The 16,542-nt window shown below is 30.9% G+C and overlaps 1 protein-coding gene across 8 annotated transcripts; it reads left to right on the top strand.

Moving 5' to 3' along the window:
* The first annotated feature begins 957 nt into the window (after positions 1-957).
* LOC112280533 (agamous-like MADS-box protein AGL11) lies at positions 958-5,478 on the top strand. 8 transcript variants are annotated; one of them, XM_024516128.3, is made up of 11 exons: positions 958-1,100; positions 1,496-1,918; positions 2,484-2,550; positions 2,650-2,711; positions 2,864-2,963; positions 3,229-3,270; positions 3,418-3,459; positions 3,627-3,811; positions 3,982-4,058; positions 4,296-4,409; positions 4,654-4,940. In XM_024516128.3, exons 2-10 carry the CDS (start codon positions 1,542-1,544, stop codon positions 4,388-4,390), a joined length of 1,047 nt encoding a protein of 348 aa, XP_024371896.1. In that variant the 5' UTR covers positions 958-1,100; positions 1,496-1,541; the 3' UTR covers positions 4,391-4,409; positions 4,654-4,940. The 8 variants fall into 8 exon arrangements, 4 of the variants coding, with proteins under 4 accessions (XP_024371896.1, XP_024371898.1, XP_073389133.1 ...); XR_002969345.3 differs by adding an exon at positions 5,003-5,478 and having other exon boundaries at positions 996-1,918; positions 4,680-4,774; XR_002969346.3 differs by having other exon boundaries at positions 996-1,918; positions 4,680-4,774; positions 4,928-5,478.
* The last annotated feature ends 11,064 nt before the right edge of the window (positions 5,479-16,542 follow it).

The following is a 16,542-nucleotide window of genomic DNA, read 5'->3' as shown; positions in this document are numbered from 1 at the left end:
GCCCACCATATCACACGGACTAATATAGTTTCTGCGAAATCTCTTTTTACCGCAAAAGGGATGGCGTCGCACTCACAACGTGACGAAACGGGCAAACGAGCCTTCTCGCTTCCTCTCTGCATCTGCTTCTGATTCTTCTTCATTAAAAAAGTATACACATTTAAGGAGGAATATGATTTTTTGGGAGGCAGCTTTTGAGGAGGAGTCGGGCGGCAAGGTAGCCAAGAACCACCCGCGTTGCCAGCGGCGCTGTAGCTAAACGCTAGACGGGGCGAGAGAGAGCGAGGGAGAGGGGGCTCGCCAGAATCCTGGATTCGTCCACGGGTCCCAGTTGAGACTGGTGCTCACTGAGACCCATTGCTGTGGGGGCAGGCGTAGTAGGTCGGGCAGCAGCCTTTTCGGATACAAGTAGTCCCCTATGCGATATCAAATGACTTCTCATCACATGGTTAGTGAGGAGACCATCACAGTAGAGCAAAATGCATGATTTTGGAAGCTAAACAAGCCTACCACGAATGCCTAGTTGGACAATCCTGAGCAACTTGACATTCAAAACGGAAACCGTATGTTCGAAGATTAAACACCACACAACATTTACGGATTTTGAGACCGCATTATGTCAATGTAAGTTGCCAATGCAGTACAAAAACATATCGTGTACAGAAACAGCAGCTCCTTGCAGCACAGAAGCTACACTGCATTGGGGGAACAAAAGGCGGAGGTGAGCGAGGAGGTCTAAGGATTTGGCTAGCGACAATGCTGGCGTTGAGCGAAGCCTCTGTGCCAGCGATAATAATGGAAAAGAACGCATCTGTCGGACCCACTTCGTCTGCCCGAATAGCAATGAGTCCCAAGGTTGGCCAGCATCCCTGGGCTGCCGAGGCTCGCCCAGACCGGGGACGCCCGCGGCCCGTTGTGTGCGAGGGCAGGATTCTGGCTAGCCCGTTGTGTGCGAGGGCAGGCGCCAGGGGAGACGAGGAGGCGGGGCATCTAACTAGAGATCACAAGTATGTGGTTCGCGTCGTACAGAAGCTCAATTGGGAAGCGGCAGGGTGGGCATTTACCCCATTCGGAGGCCCTCCCCCAGGGTCCTGATCTTGGTGAGCATATTTGGTAGTTCATCGTTGTCAGGCATTAGGTGTCGTAACGCGCCGGTGTCGGCAGGTGGGTGGCTGGGGGCCTGCGGTACTGGTGGAGTCTCTTAATGACGACGACTTGCCTTGTATTTGCTAATCAGCTCTCAGCAGGTCTCATCAGCTCCAAGCTCCCCACCCGGCACTCGCTGCCAGACCGTGAGTCAGGAGTAGGGTCAGGGGAGCAGTTGTAGCATCCAAAAAAGGACTGAAGTGGAAGGGATTCGTGTCTGGCAGCGTATCTCTACACGTTCTGGGTTTCTGTTGCTAGATTGAGCTAGCGGCCCACTTTCTTAACCGCTTGTTGCGAGGCTGCTCTTGTAGATCATCCTAGCTTACTATTTGATTTTGAATGGTGCTAGGTTGTGAGAAGCAGACTCGTAAGGTGTAGAGAGCGGGCTATGGACGATGACTGCGTCTGGACAATCCTGCAAGCAGTGGCAGTTCGGGGCTGTACCCAGTACTGCCACGCAAGAGTCATCGAGTGAGATAATTCTGCACGGCGATTGTGAAGTGCCGACCTACTTGTCACTAGGCGTGGCGTGCGGCACTGGAGGGGATTCGACCTATTCGACAGAGTCGCGGTCCAAGGGTCGGGTTATGGGTCGGGGGAAAATTGAGATTAAGAAGATTGAGAATACTACGAGCAGGCAGGTGACGTTCTCCAAGAGGCGAGGAGGGCTTCTGAAGAAAGCGCACGAGCTTGCGGTTCTGTGCGATGCGGAAGTGGCACTTGTTATTTTCTCCAGCACCGGGAAGCTCTTTGAGTATGCCAGCTCAGGCAGGTAGAATCGCTTTGCAATGCCAGTGGACATGTCACAGATGATTGATTTTTGTGTCCGTAGAGACTTGTTGCACTGAGATGTTCGATTTCTGACAATCCGTTCTGCATTTTTTTGGCTTCATTTGGCTGCATATTCTTGTCCTTGCTCCGATTTGAATTCCAGCCATATCAATTTTGTTGTACTGCCCCTCATTGTGCTGTGTTTTGTAGGTACGCATATGTTTCCAGCACTATATTCTTTTTTGCGAACTGAATTTTGAAATCACGCTGTTGAAGTGAGGTGATCGACTTGGAAGAGGAAGTTTGCGTGGGTTCGTTGGCAGTAGAACACTGAAAGCGGGAAACGAATCTCGCAGTTGACATCCTGGTGGATCAGTCGTTAACAAAAACTTTGTAGGGTTTACATGAATTAGGGTTTATGGTTTGGGGGTGAACTGATCCGCAGTATTTTTTGGGCACCCGTCGCATTTTCCCGCCTCTTACATCTCATCTTAGCATTCCAGTTGTTCTGGTCATGTCTTTTTACTTCTTTGTTGTTCATTTGGATTATTTTTATTAATGTGTAGCATTCGAGACATCATCGACCGGTACAAGAAGGGCTCGGATGGAATGCAAAATGGCGCCAGAAATGATGTATGATTTTCTCAACCGGCCTGTTTCCACTTATACACACTGAGTGGCTCATTCATAATTTCATAAACATTTGTGTAACACATGTGTGCAATATGACAGTTCATGGGTTGTGAAGTAGTAAAGTTACGCGAGCAATTGGAGCAACTAAAAGCCTCTCACAGGTATTCTCTTGAATTTCGGCGATGATTTTTCAATTTTTGTACTATTTTTTGAAAAAAGTTTCTCGAGACTTGGGTTTGCATTGCCGGTTGAAATCCTTGCTGGCTTGGATTGAGGGTGACATGCGATACCAAGACTGCAATCTCGCGTGCAGGCACATGCTCGGTGAAGATCTGTCGCTGCTTAAGGTGCCTGATCTATTGCAACTGGAGCAACAACTAGATTTGGGTGCCTCTCGAGTTCGAGCAAGGAAAGCAAGTATCTGAGTCTTCTCTTAAGCAATTTGACCAGAACTGCACTGCTTTCATAACCTTTACAATGTAGATACTTGCAAGAGCGATAGATCCCTTTAGATTCTGTCTACATAAACGTAGAATATTCCTCTTCCACTTGCTTCGAGGATGAAACAAAGTTATCTAGCTAGATAAAAGTCGTCCTAATTGTTTTGGATCATGTTAGGTTCATTCTTGTCGTAACCAAGACCCTAGATTTACCGCGTCTTTGGTTTTCTGGTTGCAGAATCAACTTATATTGGAAGAGGTCGAGTCATTGCGGAGAAAGGTAGGACAACTGGTCTATTATTGTTCCTGATGTCATATGGATGTCGTGGATGGTCTGCTGTTGCCAAAGTGGATCTATTCTTCCTTGTGTACATTGCCGACCTGTAAATTCATTACAATACGGAAACTTATGGCTTTCAGTACGCAGGAGCACGAGCTGCTAATTGCAAATGAGGACCTCCGCCAGAAGGTATTTAGCTGTGGTGTGGATAGGTTTTTGAAACTTTATTTCTGAGGCTTATCCTGGCAAAATACTTATCGTTCTGGTCTTAGTTTGTGTGGTCTATTAGCATCGTCCATAAGGTCCAATCTATATATTAATTGAAACGGGTTAGGTTTTCTGGTGTATTGCTGCAGCTTGCAGATGCTCAAGGGATTGCTGACGCAGTTACAGCTCGAGCGAACGTGTCTGAAAGCCCTAGGCCCTTGACGAGCGCTCTCACACGAGACATCGTTATGAGCTCACAGCAGCAGGAAGTCACTGTGCATCCTCACCCCAACCTTCGAGACGCACAAAGGTCACAGACGTCTTTACAACTGGGGTACGCATTTTCAAACACCGATTCGTGCATCATTACATGTCTCTTTGTACCACATCGTAACCGTCGAGCTGATGTCGTGAAGCACAATCAAGTGATATCTTTTGTGATAATTCCGAAGCATGGTGATGTTCATTTGGTTGATGTGCGAGTATTTTTTCGATTTTGAGCAGCATGTTCTCTTCTGAGTCATACCTCCCAAGCTCTAGCAGGGGGCCATCTGAGCATCCGATTCCCGTTGGGCCAGAAGGTACAGATTATACATCCTTTCACTTATTTTTTCACAAAATGTTAATGGTTACTTGTGTTCTGGGCGCATACCCTTTGAAAAGCATTATCACTCCTGTATAGTTTTACAATCTGGTTGTTTACTTCATGAACTTCTTCGGCTTACACAGGCTGATTTGATTTATTATCGCCAATATCTGATCTGTTTTTGAAAAGTTGTGCCCCCATTGTCACTATTGATCTTTTTACCTTCCTGCAGGTTGTGCAGGTGAATCTGCCATGAGATGGGAGCACCCTCACTTTCACAGTCAGAATAGACTCCATGCAAACATATCACCAAGTGTGAGAATTTAGAACCATTCCACGTAGATTGGTAAGACACTCCGAAAGTTAATGGTTTCAGCTCTTCGTTCTGCAGTTGTATCGCTTTCATCTGCAACGTGTGGCAATAGTTGTAGAATGTTCCACCTTTGTACTTAAAATTTATCATGGTTTTAGCATCACTGGAGAATGGCTTTTTTATCACTTGGATATTATTCATTTGTAGCTGTTAGTGTAGGATGTTTTTCATTTGGTTCGAGGTACAGTTAATGATCTCAACTCATTCTGTTGCTCAGGCTGATCATTGTCCTCTACGTGACAGTCTACACGCCGTTATCCATCTCAGGCTTCCTGAAGGCCCTGCTCTGAAGCATCACTTCGGCAGTAGATTGATGATTTTGGATAGAAATAGACTGGGTAGGATATCCAGTCATTTCATCTTGGTTTTTTCTCTTCTAGTTTGTCTTTATGTTTCGGTTATTGTTCGTTTCCTGCTTGTGTTCTTGAGTTTTGAATCCTGATATGAAGACGCAAATGTTCCAGTTCTAAGGATATTGTATTGGCTTACAGTCTCTACTCTCAATTTCTGGTCAGGAGATCACAAGGGCATGTAAGTAATGTGTGCGATGTGTGGAGTGGGAACAGGGCTTCTGTGAAATTCCTGATTACTTTTTTATCAAAGTGACTTCTTCCATTGGCACGTGTAGTTTTAGGTATTTCTCGTTCGGTAGACACCTTCAACTGGGTAGTTTTTTTGGATGTCTTGTTGAATTGTAGTATAACAACTGTAGTCAGTTTCATTAGCTTGTTCTGAAACGATTTGATGCTTGCATCGAGAAACTCTTGATCAGTTTCAGTTGGTAGCAAAAAGATTCTCGTCACCAATTTATGATCACTTGAAGGTCTTGAACATAGGTTTTAAGCAGAAACATAGACAGTGTTGTGGAAGTTAAATGAGTGTAGAGTATCCTCGGTAACGTAAGCTTTTCCAACCATATATATTCAGCTGAGAAGCACGTTATCTGCTGGAACTCGTTAACCACTCAATCTATAAATTAACCTAACACTTGTGTGTCTGAAAAGCATCCTTCAGCTGCACTTGGAACAAAATTGACATGAAAGTGGTGATTGTTATCACAAGAATATATTTATTGATTTTTTGTTGAATCAGTTCTTCATAAACTGCAAAGAGTCTTTTCTGAAGATTGTATTGTTTGTAACTTCATGTAAGTTTCTGAAGATAATATTGTTTGTAAGACATTCCCTACGTATCCTCTAAATCTCTAGTTTTGGAGAAACCAAATCGTGTCAGCAGCAAATGACATCTGCAAACTTTTAGACATTAGAAGTGAGCTAACAAATAAGAGCTGAAACTGTATTAAAACATTATTTGATTTACAAGTACAATTTCTCACAATCTCTTCATGTAATTCTTGGGACCAAATTTTTAAAATCTTGTTGGATAACAAGCTGTGAACCAGAATATAATGTATTGCTATTGTAATCATAGTTTTTGCTTTTGCTTGTCACCTTAACTCGTCACCTACTTGATATGTTTTTCTTGTTCATTTAAATTTTTATCCAAAAATTTGTTCAATCAAATGGTTTATAAAGTATTGAACAACAAAAATTTGATTGGTTTGAAAGGTATTAAACAAAGGTGGCATGTAGAGGTTGGGAGATTGTAATGGCAATAGCAATAATTTTGGTGACATAAGTAGTATCTATAATATGTGATGTACAACAAAATTGAGTCAATTATTTAGAAATAGAAATTTGAGCTTCACTTGTTGAAAATTCAATGAATGAATTTTAATATTTCCATTGCCAAAAGATATTATTTCAAGTTTGCTATCTAGCATTCAATTAATATTGACAAATACATAAGTTGTGATTAGAAATTGCTATTTCAGCTCTAACACATGTCATGACTTAGTTTTGCATGCCTCTTGTCATCAAATACAATGAGGTTGAAGAAAAAAAAAATCAACATTGTAAAACTTAGATTCTCATGTATATTTGGACTATACTTTAGTTCAAAGCTCTTTGCATGTTCATTGTGGATCTTGTTTAATAATCATTATATATCTAAATGATCTTTTTGCTAGTGCTAAAATAAACCTTGATAATTCTATTTTTGTAAAGTTATAAGTTGGTAGGTCTACAAAAGATGTAACAAATGAGTTGTAGGTGACTCAACGTCATCTTGCATAAAATGAAAAGCAGAAATTGGACAATTTTTTAGAAGAACTTGCTTGATCTACTATGCATTAAGTTCGGTTTTAGCTCATAAATGTTTCCATGTTGGATCCTTTATTTAATGAATATTTAGTATGTAGTCTCTTATCTCTTTCTCTTGCAAATTATAAGTATTCCATACTATTATGATCAAATTATAAAGTTTATTATAGTATCAGAGCTACTTTTATAAGATTGTTAGAATTCTTGTTCGAAGGTGATTTCTTCAAAGAGTGATTATAGAATAGCAAAGAGCATAATTTGTTTTGTTTTTGTCACACGTTTTATTCTTGTAATCAAAATAGTATAAAAAAGATACAATAATAGATCAAACAATACAATTGAGTCATGCAAAATATATCAATCAAGCTACTCAATTTTTAATCACTACCTTCTAGGGCCAGTGAAGCTTAGATCTAAAGAGTATTATTTCTATAGAAGAGTCAACTACTTCAAAAGAAAGTGTAAAATTAAGGTTCATATTAATATGGCTAAGGATTGGAAGAATCAAATCATTGAAAAGAAGAAGACTTAATAAAACAAAGGTCATTTCAATTAAATAGAAACAAAGCCAAAAAAATCCCATTTGGAACTAAATTATAAGCAACTACTATATAAAAAAGATGATACCTACCAAGTGATAGATGCATACTTCAACCAACTTGAGGTGAATTTAGTAGAATCCACCAACCATGATGTTTCTTGGTACTTAGACTTAAGAGCTTCAAACTACATTGTTGGTGAGAAATCTATTTTTTTCTCCCCAAACAAATTCATAGCTATAGAATCAAAACTGCTAGAGAGTAAGGCTACTCAATCACAAGAGTTGAAAATGTATGAATGAAAACAAGTTTTGATGAAATATTTTATTTTTATTTTTATTTTTATTTAGCATAATTAAAATTTTAATTTCTATTAGTTACATAGCTAATAAAGATCTCACCCTAGAATTTTTTTTTGAAGGATGTTACATCTAAAAATACAAAGTTAACTTACTAATGGCTTATATAATGCATAATAAAAATAATATATTATATATATATTAGATACTAAAATAATCACAAGTGGCAATACAATATAAGCCTACACATGCACCACATAGCCATTTCCAAAGCCACACATTAAATCTCATATCTAACATGTTTAATTATAATCTTTTAATAGATAAGATATATACCATATGATTTCAAACAATGCAATACATGGCATATCTTCTATGCAGCTATCTTCAATTTGTTGCAAGACTTATCTTAAAGGCAAACAAAGTCAAAAACTTTTTATCAAAGTAGTCTAATATCAATTTCCAGTTTTTTGGATCTAATTCATTTTAATATTTGCAGTACATTCAGAACCAAATTCCTAAGAAGAACTTGCTATTTTGTAACTTTCATTAATAATTTCTTCCAAAAAATATGGACCTATTTTATGAGCCACAAAAATAACAAATTAAATAAATTTAAGCTATTCAAAGTTGAAGTCGAAAATGCCACCAAAAAATAGATTTAATCAATGAAAAATAACAATGATAATAAGTATTTTTCAAAGACTTTTATTAATTTTCAAGAAAATTCCGACATTACCAAAGAATTAATATAATCATATAATCCACATCAAAATAATATTGCCAAATGCAAAAATAAATCATTACTTAATATATCAATATCTTTTATTTAAAAAGATATTATCCTCCACCTTATAAGTAGAAGCTGTAAGAATTGCAAATATTATTTTAAACCTTTGTTCGAGTAAAGGTAATTCCAATAAAACAACATATGACTTAGTTTATAATAAAAAATTAAATATCTCTAAACTTTGTATTTTTGGCTTATTCATATATTTTTATATTCTATCTATTAAATATTTGAAGTTGTATTCTTATATCCATGAGTGCATGTTTTTTAGCTATGATAACAAAATAAAAGGATATTGATGCTGTCACTAAAAAAAAGTCATATCATTGTATCAAGTGATGTCAAGATCTTAAAATCACAAACCATGTTGATTCATCTTAAATAAATATCTAAACCTACTATTATGGAAGGACCATCACTACCAACCTCAAGTAGTGAATCAATACCTCATCTCAGCTATCTTAAGAATATTGGTACATTAGCAAACAAACTAAGGAACACACTCTTGGTCTCACCAGATCTACTCACAATTAATTCACCATCTAATCTTTCTATCTTCATACCCTCTATTTTTTCCTTCACTCAATGCTTGGTACATCTAATCTATGGCTTTCAATGTATCTAACAACTTCTAGACTACTTTAATGATTGCAACGTCTTCTTTAAAACCTATGTTACTTTTATTAAGGATTGTGCAAACTTAACATTTCACAAAGCTACTTGCCACTCACATTGATGTATTGTGATTAAATAAAAATATCAATCCATTCAATAGAATTACATTTGAACATTGATTTATTTGCCCTCAAGGAAAATTTTGATTACTTTTTACTAGATATTCAAATTAAAACCAAAAATCAATAATGAATCTATCTAATATAAGGACCAACTAGTTGCTTGCAGTTTCTAGAAAAAATATGATATAAATTATAAAGAGGTACTTGTACATGTCTTTAGATGAAAATCAATTCACATTATAATTGACATTGCAATACATAACAGCTAAGAAATTAACCAAATGGACATCCAAATAGTCTTTTTGAATGAATATCTAAACAAAGAAGTCTATTTAGAATAATTTGAAGGATTTTCCATACTTAGATAAGAATATAAGGTATACCATCTTTATTATATCCTCTATAAGATCAAATGGAGCATAAGAGCTTGATACACTTGTGTAGATCAATATATTTGCTATTACCAACTTAAAGTTTATTTATAAATTTTTGATATTCAATATACATTCATTACAATATGACTCTTCTTTCACCAAATTGATTATGCAAATCAAATTCTTAAGAATTTCAATATGGAAGTATCTTATCCTACATATATTTCTATTGACAAAAGTTTGAAATTTTATAAGGAAACTAATATACTATTTTGTAATGCACGACTTTATTGTGTCATATTAACAAACTCAACTAGCTCACCAAGACTTGCCTAAATATTGCTTTGGCTATTGGAATTTGTAGAAAGTGCACTAAAAATCTACAAAAAGTCTACTTACAAGGGGCTTGTGGAATCCTCCAATATATGTAATAATACCTTTTGCTTGACATCTTCTTGAAAGTTGGAAAAGAAAACCACCTTGTATGATATTTAAAAGTAGTTTATGCATAAGATTCCAATGATTGTATTTCAATCTTAGTTTATATCTTATTTTTAAAAAATACACCCATATTATAGTGATCTTGTAAACAAATATCAATAATATGATTTTTTTGTGAATTAAAATGTTGTATCCTAACAAATTGTACTTATAAAGCCATATGATTTAAGAGACTATTCTAAAAACTTCATATTGGAGGTACTAAACCTAGAAACATTAGATGCAACAATCAAAGTGGAATCAAGATTACACATAATCTAGTCTTTTAATATAAAATCAAATACTTTAAAAAAAATCGGTATTTTACTACATAAAAATATACTTTGAAGAAGTTATGATTGTTTATATTAACACTTAAGAGTAATTTATTGGCATGTTAATAAAGCCATTAGGAAAAATAAAATTTAAAATTAATAGGAAGATTCAACCTACACACTCTAGTTAATATCACCTTCACCAATTAGCTTAAAAATAATTGTATATATTCTTTACTTTCTTCTTTTGTCCTAAAAATTTTAAACTTTGCTATATTAAAATCTTTCATTATTTCTTTATATTCATTCCATATAAAATAGATATGAATACAAAATCTTTTTCTAATGGCATAAAATTTAGTAGCAAGTGGAATATTTAAATCTAATTATTGCTTAGATTTTAAATTAGATACCACAATATGAGACTGTAAAAGTTAAAGATGACCATTAAAGTTAAGATTGGCACTAGATTTCAAAATCTAGGGGTACATTCTAGAGGCAGAACTTGTGAATTGAATTTAATATAATTGATGATCTTTGACATTTTTGTGGTGATTTTTTGATAGATGACAACCATATCACTTGTGAAGAAAAACAAGTGTTAAGTATGAAGAAGTATTGGAAAAACTTGCTTGACCTTTATTCATCTATTGTGCATTAAGTTAAATTTTAGTTCATCTATATTACCACATTGGATTGTTTTCTTAATAAAAATTTAATATTTACTTTCTTATCTTATACTTTTTGCAAATTATAAGTATTTCACAATATTACTATGGTTAGTTTATTTAGACTATCATAGTCTTCAAGCTTGTAGTGGTGGTAGACCATAAGTACTTAAAAATGTACAAAAAAGAGTATGTGTCAAATTTGCTACATTAAGAGGTATTGATGTTGCAACTTAGGTTTCCCAATATTTGCATAAGAAATGTAAAGTTACTATAAGTCTTGATATAGTAATAAGGGCTTTATGTGCTATAAGACTTAGATCAAAAGTGAAGCAAAAGAAGCCAAAATTAAACCAAAAATACATCTAGCAGTGGCTTGAATTTTCTAGAAAAAATGAATATAGGACTATTTGTAATTAGTATTGATTTTTTTCAATAATTGTTTTTTTTTCAAATGTTAGTGGTTGGTATTAGATTTTTGATGGATAATCTTATAATTTAAGATAATTTTAATAGATAATAAATTTTGATTTAGAATTTATGGTTTTATATTATTAAATATTAAAATTTAAATATTAAATTATTTTATATTATAAATATTAAGTTATTTTGTAATAAAGAATGCAAAAGTGAGTCAAAAAACATAGTTTTTGTTAGGTATTATTTTCTTGTACATACTAATGTGAAAAAGATATTTTTTTCCATAAAAATGTAACTTGCTTAAACTATTATCTTGCAAAATTTATTGTTTATGATAACCTATTGCAAATTTTTCTACATTATTTACTAAATTAGGAATTATAAGAGTTTGATTCAGTTTTGCTACACACTACATATCTGAAAAAATGGAGTCAAACCATGTCTACCAATTTAGATTATATTCAAAAGGAACATAATCTAAATTGGAATTTTCTACCATTTTATTTTATTTTATTTTATAAAAAAATCAATACAATTTTCTTTTTAGATTATAAATTGTCATCAATTTTAATTAAATACTACTTGTTTCAAGAATGTGTGTGGGTGTATGTATGCATATATGTAAATAGATTCATACATACATATTAATAATTACACCAAAGCTCTTAAAGTAGAAACAATGGTTTCAATTATAATAAAAAATTGTGTGTCATTAACTATAAACCACTTCAAACCTTTTAAACTATTAGCAATACCTTTTATGTTTTAGAAAAATTTTATCACTTATTCTATTTATGCCATGCATTTACAACACCAAAAAATCAACTAAAAATCTATTTTCACTTTCATTTTCAATCTTATTAATAGTTATCTGATTCTAATTAAATTTCCATAAATTTAAATTATACTTAATTTAATTTTTTAAAAGGCTATTGATTTAAACGAACTTTGAGAAGATTGATAGTCTCTAGCAATAAAGTCATATTATGTGCTATTATATTAAAAGGATTCTCAGATATTTTCTTATAAGCAATAGTTTTAAATAAGTATAATTTTTCTTCCATCATTGTATTCTTTGGAGTTTAACAAATCCCTTATCAAAGCACAACAATGTTTTTGTAAGATTTTTTTATTAAAAAAAGATCCTTGTATCTTGTATGTTTTTATTTATTTATTTATTTATTTATTCATTTACTTTCAAAATATTTTGCCTAAATTTCTTACTAAAACTATTATTTGATAATGCCTTATATATATATATATATATATATATATATATATATTAGTGTTTCATTTTTATTTATATATAAATATAAATATAAATATATAAGCATACATCTTTTTAAAATAATTACATTGCAATACTATTTATATGTAAAATCATTATGGAAACATCGCTCTAATCATATCTTAGGTATCATCTAACACTCTACAAAACTTCAAGTTTTTAATAGCAAAATTGTTGTTTCTTTGTAAATATGACACTTGTAAATGTCATTCAACTTAATAAAGTATTAATTATTTAAAAAGATTTAGAATTATTAAGAATTGTCTAATTTCTACCAAAATTGTTACTCTTATGGAATCTTACAACAAATGGCTTATCAAATTTAAAATATCTCTCTACTAGGCTTTTATTTCTCTTGTTGAGACTAAAGCCTATCAAAGCTCATACTTGAAAATTATCATTATTTTCTTTCTCGGAGACTAATCAACTAGTACAAATTTTGGAAAAACTATTAAGAATAATATGTACCAAAATTTATTGGCATTTTTTTTTTTTTTTTTTTTTTTTCGAATTCAAAGGTGGTTGCAAAGCAAATACAAAAATTCAAATCTTGAAAGTTTTAAAGATATATATATATATATATTTTTGTGAAAAAAACTAAAATTTTTACACTCAAAGTTATGAGACTTTAGAGGCATTCTAACAATATTTTTGAAATTACATAAGTTTTTTGGAATTTTATGATGTGTGCAATTATTAGACAACAATTGGAGGACCTCATTGAAATTATTACAAATTATTGATGCTATTACTTTAAAAAACAATTAATCAACTTGTAGAGTTCTTTGCAACTATTACTTTTTTAAGTAGTTTTTAAGATAACCATGATGTGATTAAAGAGAAGTTATGAGATTTTTTATACAGTTGTAGTGGCTCATATAATATTTTCTCAGTTAAGTATTAAAAAATAGAAGCACATTTCTTTTGTAGTTACAAATACAATTCCTTGCTATTTTAAAGTTAATCTTCTTCTGCAAAAAAGAAAAGAAAAATAATTTTCAATAAATAAATAATGAAAGTATGAAGATGATTGTAACCTGAAAATTTACTTTTTTTTGATAAATTATATCGTGATTTTTCCATGATTTGATATTCATCTGTATTATTTTTTGTACACATATTGGTATCAGGGAGTTACAAGATTTGCTTTTTGTATTTGCTTTTTTGTTCTGTTTTGTTTTTTTTTTTGTTTTGTTTTGTTCTTTTTTTTTTTGTAAATTATAGTTTGTGAAAAAAAATCTCAACAAAGAAGTTATTATAAAAAATACTGCTTCTAGAATTTTTAAATTTAATTTTGTAAAAAATAACTTTAATTGTAATGTGATTTATAAATTTATGTCATAAAATTTATTGACTATTTTTATAACAAAACATGATTATGTTAAAGCAATATCATTTAAGAATTTTAAATTTTAAATTTTAGAAAATTTCACGTACATAATTAAAAAATATTAAAATTTAAATAAAATTGTGTATGTATAATCTGTTACCAGCCCTAAAATCAAAAAATATATAATAAAAGCTAAATATTTTTTTGAAGATCATATGGAAATAAATCGTCTGTTTCTAGATTATTGTAAAGTTAGTATAAAAAATAAAATGAACTATTTTTTTAATATTCTATTATATTAAATATATCAATTTATATAGTAGTAGAAGTTTACTAAATTAAAAATTAAATTTAAATTCTTCAATTTGGATATCAACTTTGTTTTCTAATGAAGTATTAAGCATTTTATTATTACATTGAATACTTGGCTAGATGATTTTTTTTCTCATAAAATCTTATAGCAATTTTTTTTTTGGTTATTCAATATACAAACTGATATTAATAAAATATTATAATTTTAAATTTTAAATATAAATACTTGTAAAGAATTATTCAATTTCTGGGTAAAATTACATGCTGACAATTATTATTCAAGATTTCATGCATATATATATATATATATATATATTAATGAATAGATATAAATTATTAAATTTTCATTCTTTAGTTTTAGTTTAAATACCTTAAATATATCAAAAGTATTTCAATTAGTACTTTTAGTTAATTAACATACTGTTTAGAAGGAAATATTAAATAATATAACACCTATCATTTTGTTTGGAAGCACTGCACATTTTAAGAATAGAATTTTGAGGTCCTTTCAAAGAATCTTAATACAAGCAATAATTATAAAAACCGCCAGTTATCTCCCCTCTTTTTTACTATATAGACTTTTCCTCTTTGGTACCAACATTTCCAAATATATGTATAATAAAATTCTTATTTATACTAAAATAATTTAGGATAAATTTATTGTAAAAGGCCTTTTATATAAATCTTATTAGTTTTTTCAAGTAAATAATAGAATTGCATGAAATGTATCATAAATTTTTATTAAATTAACTAAAACAAAATTTCATAAGTTATTGCACATAAATTTTTATTATAAATTTATTCTATTTTTAAAATTTAAATAAAAAATTTATTGTGTATATGCAAAGATGTATAATAAAGAGGATGCCATGTAAACAAATATTCTTATACACAACACATCAAGTACTACAAACTAATTACAAAGCATGTAATTTAAACCAAATATAAATGCCACTTAACATACTCTCAAAGAAAGATTAGAAATCTACACCAAACTAAGTCAAGCTATCTCTTACACCACAAAAGAGGAATCCAAGAGTGTAAGTGTGAAAATAAGAGAAACCCTAAATCTTTATTAAAATGGCTAAATCACCATAGCCAAGCTAATACTTACAATAAATTCTCTCACTCTCAAAAACACTCATAAGACTTTAGTTGACAAGAATGTCTAATCAAAGATTTTTTTTTCCACCTAAGTATTCAAACCTTAATTAATATGAAGAAAGTCAATTGACGAAAAAACTATCAATGGATGAAAACTATTAATCAAACTAAACTACATATATTTGACGGGATTTGGTACCTAATGCCATATCATGTGATAATGGATGTCCATGCAATAAAAGAAGATGTCTACCTATCAATTTCTAAAATTATTTATTATTTTATGAATTTAAAATAATTATAGAGATATATTTTTAAATTAAAATTGCAACTATCAATAGTAAACTCCTAATATGTATTATAAACAAAAGTAGCAAAATTCATCATTTTAAATTTTAATATATATATATATATATATATATATATATATTAATCCTTGACTTTGAAGAATTAAATTATTAAAAAATCTTAAAGTAATATATATATATATATATATATATATATATATATACCAAAAAATTAGGCTATTCAACTTTATAAATGAATTTATTAATTTAAAAATTATTAATTAGTGGTTATAAGGAATTCAAAATTTAAATTTAGAGTTATTTATTTACTTATTTATTTATTTCAAAAATAAATACATGTATATTTTTAATTAAAATTATAATTAATATACATATCAAATCTTAAAAATTATTTTAAAAAATATTATATAAATAAAAGATAAATCTTACCAAATCATAAATAATATAAATTAATAATTTTATAATTTTTTTAAGATTAAAAATTTAAATAATTTAAATTTATTTTTTAACTTTAAAAATAAGATAAAATTTTAATATAATATAAACATATTAATAAAATTAACAAATCTTTTGACTTAAAGATGGTATATTAGGGAGGTTTGATCTTGGTACTTTTATAAAATCCAATAAGTGAAATTCAATACCTAATATTTCTAGGATCACTAAAAATATCAAATCCAAAATATTGGCATTCAAACTTTATTACTGTCTTTAAGTTTTTGAAGTATCACTTAATATTTTAGTGATGTATCAAGTAATATCAAGTTGATATAATATGTCAACTTAATATTCTACATCCATTCTTTTCACTCTTTTGTACTATTCATTATACCTCCAAAGAAGTTTTCAATTCCTACAAACAATGACAAAGATCATTTTGAAATAAATGAATATGTCATGATTGTGAGCTAATTGGAAGACTAAAAAAATTTCTAAAAGTTGCACAATTTTAACATTACAAAGGTATGTAAAAAAAAAAACTACTAAGATTAGAGCCTTAATGCAGTTGGTTGTCTATGT

Source organism: Physcomitrium patens, chromosome 3 (genome assembly GCF_059467195.1).
Source record: "Physcomitrium patens ecotype Gransden chromosome 3, ASM5946719v1, whole genome shotgun sequence".
NCBI lineage: Eukaryota > Viridiplantae > Streptophyta > Bryopsida > Funariales > Funariaceae > Physcomitrium > Physcomitrium patens.
The sequence above is the reverse complement of the archived record's forward strand: the minus strand, read 5'-3'. Positions and strand labels throughout refer to the sequence as shown.

What these genes read in the sequence shown, in the direction of transcription:
- LOC112280533 (XM_024516128.3), top strand. Translation starts at nt 1,542, where the DNA reads ATGACTGCGTCTGGACAATCCTGCAAGCAGTGGCAGTTCGGGGCTGTA. An exon ending in CAGACGTCTTTACAACTGGG is followed by an intron (nt 3,812 to 3,981) that starts GTACGCATTTTC and finishes GATTTTGAGCAG; the next exon opens with CATGTTCTCTTCTGAGTCAT. An exon ending in GATTCCCGTTGGGCCAGAAG is followed by an intron (nt 4,059 to 4,295) that starts GTACAGATTATA and finishes ACCTTCCTGCAG; the next exon opens with GTTGTGCAGGTGAATCTGCC.